Raw genomic sequence first — 9,266 nt, forward strand, 5'->3', positions numbered from 1 at the left:
CTCTTTCGCTTTCCTTCGACGCGTTAACTTCTTCTCTCTGCTGCTGATGATGATAGGCGATGGGCTTCTGGGCGGTGGAGGTGCGGGGCTGAAGTCTTTGATCAGTTATCCTGCCAGATTGAGCCCTATAGTGACGTGCTGCCAGGGTACATTTATTACATGGTGTTAGCGTGAGTGCTAGCGGTATGCTACTATTTAACAAAAAAAAACCTAGAAGTCGCGGAAACTAACCCTAACGCTACTCACGCAAGAACCTTTAAAGACGTAAGTGACGCCTCTTTATTGTCTCCACTCATCAGCATGCTACGAGGAAAGAAGCTGCTGGTGTATACATTAGCTTCAATGCACACAAAGAGAATTTCTTATCTGGCTTCGTATCCATTTCTGAGAAATAAATGTGGCGCTTCATAATGAACCATGCTGTTTTTCTTTCATCTGACAAAAAAGGCATCTTGTCTCGGCCATTGGTGAGCAGAGAGAATGTGAGGAAACTGCGTCACTACTGTGGGAACAAAAGTTAGCGAACATTCCTCACTCGCCGCAGCGGTGGCTCAGTGATTATGTTGTTCGGCTGCTGACCTGAAAGACGCGGGTTTCATCTCGGCGGCGGCGGCGGTCGAATTTCCATGGCGGCAAAATTCCAGAGGTCCGTGTACTGTGTGATGTGAGTGCACGTTGAAGAACCCCAGGTGGTCGAAATTTCTGGAGCCCTTCACAACGCCGTGCCTTATAGCCTAAGTTACTTTGGAACGTTATACTCCTCTTATCCCCCCCCCCCCTACCTCTTTCAACCAAACTTTCGTCACTCTGCTCAGGAAAAAAATATCTTCGTCGCCGGCAATTTCATAAATTTATTGCCCGTATTCAGCAATGAAGACTTAAAAATGGGCCAAAAATCCAGCTCCAAGAAAAACTTTGTCTCCTCGACGACGTGCGATGCCAAAAATTTGGTATTGTTATTGATGGCAGCGTTTCTGAGAAATATATTTTGTTCCCGGGTTTAATGTTATTGCCGAAGAAGACAATACACTACGGCAAGAAACTTGCAAATGTAGTCATGGATAAGCACGTGAACTTAGTGAGCATGTTGTATAGCAACTAAAGGGTGAATGGATGATTCAAAAAGCCTGAGCCGCAAACGTGACCTGTGCTACAAACAAGAGCAATAAAGATTTTTTTCTCTGTCATCTGTACTCGATGACACAAAGCATATTTCAGCTTTATTCTAGAATTTTACGTCGTACAGCCCAAGGAGCTTTTCACCTTGCTCGATGAGTCGTTGTCCGACTGTATCGATACGCAGGCAAAGTTGTTTCACGAAGTCTTCCGCCTTTTGGGAGTCCTGGGAAGAGTAGCTCGCGACCGACTTTTCAATAATTGTATTCAGAATCTTGGTGGTTTTGTCCGTGACGTTGTCTTGCGCGGAAAAAGAAACGTGATCCTTGATGACCTCCACAACAGTCTTGATGGGCGACACGACCACCTTTCCGACTTCCTTCACGACATCGCCCGCTACTTCCGCAACTTTCTTCACGGCGCCCTTGATCGCTCCGAACAAGTCACCGAGAAAGTACTCCTCAAGCTGCAAGATAACGAAAAAATGAAACGCACTTACTTTTTGCGACTGCAATTTATGAGACTGGAGAATTGCTATGATCGTTTGGATTTTTGCGCACCAAAAAAAATATTTCACGCATGTTTTGGTCCGCACTAACCTAGCAGAAGAGCGCTCCTAGCATGCCTTTTTATTTAACGCCGCTATATGCCGAGTGTTTCAGGGAAAGCTTCTCGGGAATCTAAAAAATACTGAGGGATTAAAAGCAAACGTGATATTCACGAACGAACGGTCTGCCACAGGAGATGTGACGATGAAAACCGTTTTAACTGGTTAGGTAAAAAAAGTTAATTTACAGACTACCATCCAATTATCAAATATTAATGGTTAATTAGAGTTACGACTTCGTAGGCGTGGAGAAGACGATGTTTAATCGACTTCTGAATATTAGAAAATGTCCCTTTCTGAAACCTTATTTCGCGAGAAACTTTGTCGTTCTTTTTTGTGCAAAACTGAGCCCCCGCGCTGGCTCCGTAGTTATGGCTCTCGGCTGCTGACCCGAAAGACGCATGTTCGAACCCTGGACGCGACGGTCGAATTTCGATGGAAGCGAAATTCTAGTAGCCCGTGTACTCTGGGATACCAGCGAACGTTAAAGGACACCAGGTGGTCGAAATGTCCGGAGTCGTTAACTACGACGTCCCTTATAGGCTTAGTTTCTTTAGACTTTAAACGCCACAAACCAAAACCGAACCAAACCATAACAATGCAGTGAATCATGTATGCCTGAAGTCCCGTGCAAATGCAGTGCCCTCTATCGACGTACCGGAGTGCCTAATATGATCATTTGGAACCTCAGTATGATCATATCAATATGATCAATATGATCATTTGGAACGCAGTAACGCCACAAACATTTCCTTCAAGTTAAAGTACTTAAGCGCTCCATACCTTCCGGCCGCGTTAAGTCATAATGCTTACCTCGTTATTGAGTGAATCATCCTTCGCGAGTTCACGGGCCACGTAGCGTAGAGCTTGGCCGACGAGTATTGCTTCCGCACCGACGGCTTTGTGCTTTGCGTCAATTGGCGCCCCATGAGAAGGATTCTCCCGCCGAATCACATGCGCCGACGCTGGAATCACAAAATATGAGATGCGGATTACCCTAAGGAGTACTTGGCCGGGGATATTGAGGGACAAAAGTCCACTCCGTACACTTTTTGCTCCTCTTTTTGCAGCGGCACTCGTGAGGAAAACAAGCTCTTCATTTTGTGCATTTTTACATTCAACGTGCACTCTGCATTATACAGCGGAACTGCCAATCATTTTAACTGCCAGTCTATAAAGATGTGAAATTTTTCCGTAATATCACGTCAGCACCGTGCAGCACTTCATTGACCGTCCAAGTACGGAACGGCAAAGACAAAACAGCAATAGTGCGCGCATGCGCCCTGAGCGCAACGCTTTTAGTAATGTAGACCGCTCAGCTTTCAAGCTTTTGCCGCAAAGCCACCGCTCTTTGCGACATCGTGAATAAAGAAACGTGCTAGCTATGAGAACGACGCTACGAGAGTATGCATTCATGTTTTGTAACGCTTTCTTCTCTTGACCCGATAAAGGTAGTTCTAACATTATTGGCGACACATTATTCTTGATTTCTAACTGGCTAATTAGGAGTGATAATCATACTTCTTTCTCTGTTATAAATAGTTTTCCTCTGAACGAGTAGTAACTATGAGATGTCTTCAGGTTTTGTGACACTTCCCTTCCGTATATGGGCCACCCGCATTAGTTGAGCTCCGAGCAATTTTGCCTCCCTACTTTGGATAAGATATATAGTGCTGAAACACACGATGAAAAGCCTTTTATTTTTCTTGACACCCCCAGCACCTTTCTTTGGTAGACGCAGTTGATGAAAATCGCTTTGCGAATGCCGTACTTTGGTGTTAATCACATTGTGCTGGCACGCGGCCCCAGCGGGCGTTTTTCAGCGCCGCGATCTAAGCGACAGCTTGAGCTACGAGCACACAACGTGTTCGCCAGTCGTACGTTTCCAACTTACTCGCGGATGCAGTTTTCTTCCTAGAGGAACTTTCATTTTACAAAATTCACATATGCGCAGGAACGCACGTACCACCAGTCAGCGGCGTAGCGCCACTCTCCTCCACTAGGCTCAACATTGAAAACTGGTTCTTCCATCCTCAATTTGAACCACTATCAAAGCGGCTCTAAAGAAGGTATTCGGTGCTTACTCTCTAGTCCGCACCAACAACTGGTCACCATGTCTTTAATTTTTCATCGAACTTTAATGCTGATTACAAGCTTTTCTACTCACATGCAGCGAAGCAAAAAGCGCAGAACGCAGCCAAGATAGTCTTCATCATGCCTGTGGTAAATAATTGCAATTAGACGGCTTCGGAAAGTTAAAACACGTGTTATAATTATTTTGACATTAGAATCTTTATGACAACTCACTATAAGAGAAGACGAATCAAGTATTTTGAAATTCGATTTAAATAGAGCACCTGCGCTTGCATGCTCCCAGAACATAGACATCTAGGTAAAGCTGACAACCTTGTAGCGTTCCAGCCTTCTCAAGAGTCGTAATAAATCGTCTGAAGTAAAACATTAAACCATTATTGAGTTGGCATGTCGTGTATATTTCACATTTTTTCATTTTGTAGGCCAGCAGCGAGCTACTTGACATCAAACAATTCTTTGCCGAAAAAAGTAACAGTGAAGCACACTCACCTGTTCAAAGGTCGGGCCTCAGTAACACCAAACGTGTGCTTTCAAGTATAGGCAACACTCCTTTTATTTAGTTATGATCCGACGAGTACCACGTGTTCTCGCCGACAGTGCTGATAAATGCCTGTGCTCAGTAAAAGAATCTGCTCAGCCGTCTTTTCCATATACTGTTTGAAGTGTTTTCAATAGTGATTAAAGCAGGCAGGCCAATGTCCCACGAGAGACAATTGAATTAAGCACTGCTGCATCGTAATCAAGCAGGAAGTATTTCACACATTCTCCTTTCAGGTGTTTCATCCGCAGTGTGTGCCTCGCGCTCCCGGTATTCACGACATAGAAGCCAGGCGACTGCTATCTTGAGTGCGATGGCTGCGCTATTATTCAGAAAAGTTTGGCTGCTGCCTTTTTTGCGGATCTTGTACAGACAAATACAATTGTCGGCATTTCGCCCCTGTATGTTGCTTGCAGAACGCAATGCAATAATACTAGCTATGCAATAAGGGTTTTGTGCCTGCTACATGTTCGACGCGGATCTAGGGCCCTTGTGCTACAGGCATTTCCGAGATATGCGCGCAATTCCAGGAGAAGAAAATGTAGGCAAATACATTTGTACTATATTTGAGTTTTTCAATCAAATAGCCACGCAAATTATGCGTCAGCGGTCTAAAAACTGTTTTTTTCGTGGAACCGACTTCATCCGCTAAAAACAAATGCGAGAATTCGGCAAAAGTATTCCCAACAGCAGAAATGGTTGCGTGTTGGTGATCGCAATCCCAGCAACAATAATAATGGCATCTGCAATGAGCCCTTTTACCTTATTACCACACAATGCTACTTGAACTACCACGGACGGCAAAAAAATTAAGACTTTCGCAGGCATAGTACGTGTGTTGCAAGCTGTGGAATATGCCAGTGACTGGATTAGTCTCGGCTGCGCGGCGCGCGTGGCTAATGTAGCATCTGCACGCTCTCCACCTGTGAAATTCGCAACGTGTTTGGCAAGCTCCCCGAATGTTAGCGCTGCAGGGTAAAGGCCGGGATACATGCGACGTTTTTTCCGACGGCATTCGCGCGGCACAAAAAGACGCTACGCCCGGCTGGAGATACAAGGAGCGTTGAAGCGGCGGTGCGCCGCCGCGTATCGACGCGAAAGCAAATGTGATCAACAAGTCGCAAACACCACTGTGCAAGGAGGTCTGTGAGAACCGCGACGCTGACCAATCTGTTAAAATCAGGAAAGTTTCACTTCGACACCATTGTACAAATTTTAGCACGCGCGCTTAAGTATCTATAAAGATTTGCGTGCTCGAATGCATGCCGTCGCGTACCATTGGACGCCCGCTCAGCCACGAACACCAGCGGCTGCGGTTTTCTTCATCACATTTGCTTCACGGAGAGAGCGCAGGCATTCCGATCCAAGATTCAGCCGTGTTCTTCAAAAAAAAGCGACATTTCAAGTCTGATGAAGCGTTTATTTTCACGACAATAACATTTGCGTGCCAAAAACACTGCGTAGCTCGACGGCCATGGCGGCCATGTTGGCGGTGTCAGTCAGAGGACCGGAAAAGCGGGCTTTCTGCGCTGCTATTGGCTCGCGTCAGCCGCCGCTTCCGGTCTCGTCGGACGCCGCGCGTCAAAATCTAGCCGGTCCTGATCGGCGGCGGCGGGCGTTTTTCTCGACGCCGGCCGTCAAATCTGCGCCGTCGGGAGAAAATCGACGACTCGCCGCGTTAAAATCGCTCCATGTATTCCGGCCTTAAAGCCTGTGATTTGGATTTACCAAGCGGTATTTTTATGCGCTGTCAGATCTACGGAACGTTATATATTTTTGCGAAGTTTACTGGAAACTCTTGAATAAAGCATCCATATCAAACTTTTCCCGCAAAGGTGCTTTTGTAGCAGTGAACGTGCGAGCCGATCGTACAAGACATAAAGGTCGACCGGTGCCGATTGTAATCACAAATGATTTACGCACAACCTCTTCTTCTAAGTGGCGGGCGGCGCCTGTGATTTCACGTAGCATGTCCTGTCGTCCTTAAAGCCACATGAGATCATGTTAGTGCTCTGAATTCGACTCCAGCGAGTTGCGGAGTCCAAGCAACTGGATAAAAGAGCCAGGCTATGTAACGTTTGTAGCCGTATGGCTGCTCATGGATGGATGCAATGATTAATTTGCTCCCTCGTTACAAATTATCTCGACCTTGTGGGATTCCCCAAAACCATCTGACGAACGCTACTCTCACTTCTAGTTATTGATAAATTCTTTATCACCCTACCATATGGTAGCCGTCCCGGTAAGCTAGGTTGGTTGAGAGACAGCTCGGATGAAACGGTTTCTCCCGGTTTCCAAAGCCGGACCAGGAAGAATTTTTCTTTAACTACGAGGTACATGGGAGAGCTGTATAGCTCTCCTCTCTAGCCGTATGGCTGCGCGTTTTTGGATGCGAATGAGTAATTTGCTCTCTGGTTTTGTTAAATGTTGACGTTCCCAAATCTACCACACTGATAAATTTTTGACTACGCACATTGTGTACTATGTTTATTTTGTGCCTTTATCTTTATCTCATGCAAAGTAAGAATTTTGAATCCTTTGTGCTGTATTGACTCGCTTGCTAACTTTTAACTCTTGTTTTCATCCTTTACCTTTGAACAATGGTATATAATGTATGAAAAGAAATATTACGCCGAAGGGCTATATTTTCTAGCTATCCGCTTCCGGCCGACATTGGAATAAAAAGGGATACTCGTATGATCGATCGCGAGGCATTTTGCAGTGCTTCAGTGTATTTGTTACGGAAATCTCAGCGACTAATTCGGTGCCTACGCCTGCGTCTGCGTAGCCGCTAATTTGCCTCGATACTCTACGCGATTTTGTCGAGAATGGGTAACCAAAAGCATTTTAATGCCAGTGTGTTCCCAAATATACGCCGGACTCTGGAACAATTATAGGCCACCACAGGTCAAGTCGAATTTAGAGGTTAGGAATTTCTCTTTTGTAATTGCCGTCTCGAGCAAACAATTACAGCCGCAGAAGAATACTCCCTCAGGTGCAACTTAGAGATCAAAGGAATGCCTAAGTTAGGGAATGCAAGCCTTCCTAAAACATTCGAACGGGGTAAGGAACTTTCGAGTGTGCCCATTGCGGAAGACGACATGGAAGTATGTCACCGGGTTTCCACGAAAAACGAATACGAGCCACCAAACACTGTGGCTCAGTTTAAAAGCCACTCAAAGCGCGAATAGGTGCTCAAGAAAGAAAGAAACAAGGCTCATATCAACGGAAGACTATGGTCTCAGACAGACCCAAGCTGCCTGTTTTCGTGAATCAGCACGTAAGCCCTTCAATGAAACAATCGCTCGGGAGAGCCATCGGAAAAAAAATATCTGGGAAACGGGGTTATGTCTGGACAAGTGGTGGAAAGATACTGGCCAAGCAAACAAACATCACCTCCATTCTCTATCCGCACGTTCTCGACGTTGAAAGAATAGCGTGAATGCAACGTTTTACTGTCGTTATTTTCAACTGCATCGAAAATGGCAGTCTCTACTAGACAAGACAGCCGTAAAGTCACACTTCCTTTGGAAACTGCAACCTTACTTTTTTCATCTAAACATTCTGTCTGCCCCGCACAAAGACGATGACCTGTCAGGGCTGCGGGACGAGTTCGATTTTGATTTAAGAATGCTGAAAGAAACATGATACAAGTTTGATACTGAAATCTATAAGGGCAAGGTCTATCGAGATTTTTTTTTTAAATAGGGCAAACCCACGTGGAGAAGGTATTACTATTTTAGTGAAAAATTATGTACAGTGCGAAATTCCTCCCTAACATTGCTTTATCTCTGAGGCCATCGAATGCCTGTCTCTATCATCCAGCGATTACATTTACTGTGTAATGCATCGACCCCGGGATGGTGATTTCAATTCTTTTGTAGGACACCTCCACAGTGTCGTGAGGTGTGATAACGAGAGCACGTGTAAGTTACTACTCGGGGGTGATGTTAATGTTGTCCTGTTAAAGACTAATTCTAAAAGTGCATTGCCTCTGTGAAGTGTAGGATCCAATGGCCATGCCGTTATGGCAGACACGCCCACCCGTGTTACCGCATGCACAGTGACGCTCATTGATATCTTTATTACGAACACAAATGCAGACGAAACTTTAGCAGGCGCGCTGTGCTCAGATATAAGCGATCATTTTCCTATTTTTTTCCTTTTGAAAGGTTGCGAAAAACCAATGCGTCAGAGTGCAGAAATGTTAGATCAGAGTATAACGCCCCAAAACTTAGAGGCCTATCTCACTAGCCTCAGGGAAGGACCGTCGAACAAGGTCAAATGCTGTGACTCCGCTGATGCTGCCTACGAAGAATTTATTCGCACGTTCAATCGCATTCACCATGAGCATTTCCCTGAAAAAACGCATCAACAGCAATTGTGCCGAAAGTCGCAAACCACGGATAAGCCATGAGTCCTTGAAACAGATAACGCATAAGTTCAAATAATACAAAAGAATCCTGAAAACAAAGCCAATCCATGTCTTGAAAAAATTCAGCCAGCACCGCAACAAGCTGAACTCATTTCTGAGGAATGAGAAACGTACCTCATTACATAATCCGTTTCGTAATGACTGCTCCAAGGGAGCTGCTGGTGTATGGGGGAAGCTCAATGGGTTGCTGAATCGTCTGCCGGCGCCTTTGTTTCTCAATAAATCTGGAAGGCCGTCATACACATGTCATAGACCTCGCTAAAAAAATCAATAAATTCTTTAAAGACGCCGCCGGCCAAGCGCAGCGCGCTTTGCCTCCAACAAGTGAAATTAAGAAAAATACATACAGGATATATTCCCGGCCTACAGACGAATTTGAACTTCGATATATGCAACTTTAAAGGACAGCAAGGCAGGGGACATAAATGACATTCAAATTGAACCGGTAAAATATGCGCTGCTATTGCGCCGCTGCC

At 45.3% G+C, this 9,266-nt stretch overlaps 1 protein-coding gene across 1 annotated transcript; it reads right to left on the reverse strand.

The window, feature by feature from the left end:
- Positions 1 to 1,225: 1,225 nt before the first annotated feature.
- LOC149343785 (uncharacterized) lies at positions 1,226 to 3,936 on the reverse strand. The gene is made up of 3 exons (XM_089542481.1): positions 3,891 to 3,936; positions 2,537 to 2,688; positions 1,226 to 1,582 (listed from the first exon to the last, which is right to left on the reverse strand). Exons 1-3 carry the CDS (start codon positions 3,934 to 3,936, stop codon positions 1,226 to 1,228), a joined length of 555 nt encoding a protein of 184 aa, XP_089398607.1.
- Between the last annotated feature and the right edge of the window lie 5,330 nt (positions 3,937 to 9,266).

The sequence above is a fragment of the Amblyomma mixtum genome, chromosome 5, assembly GCF_055824585.1.
Source record: "Amblyomma mixtum isolate Tamu chromosome 5, ASM5582458v1, whole genome shotgun sequence".
Taxonomy (NCBI): Eukaryota; Metazoa; Arthropoda; class Arachnida; order Ixodida; family Ixodidae; genus Amblyomma; species Amblyomma mixtum.

Excerpts from the sequence above, each read along its gene's own strand:
- LOC149343785 (XM_089542481.1), bottom strand. The coding sequence starts at position 3,936 with ATGAAGACTATCTTGGCTGCGTTCTGCGCTTTTTGCTTCGCTGCAT. Across the intron at positions 2,689-3,890 it reads CGCTTTTTGCTTCGCTGCAT|CGTCGGCGCATGTGATTCGG; the intron begins GTGAGTAGAAAA and ends TTGTGATTCCAG. Across the intron at positions 1,583-2,536 it reads ATGATTCACTCAATAACGAG|CTTGAGGAGTACTTTCTCGG; the intron begins GTAAGCATTATG and ends GTTATCTTGCAG.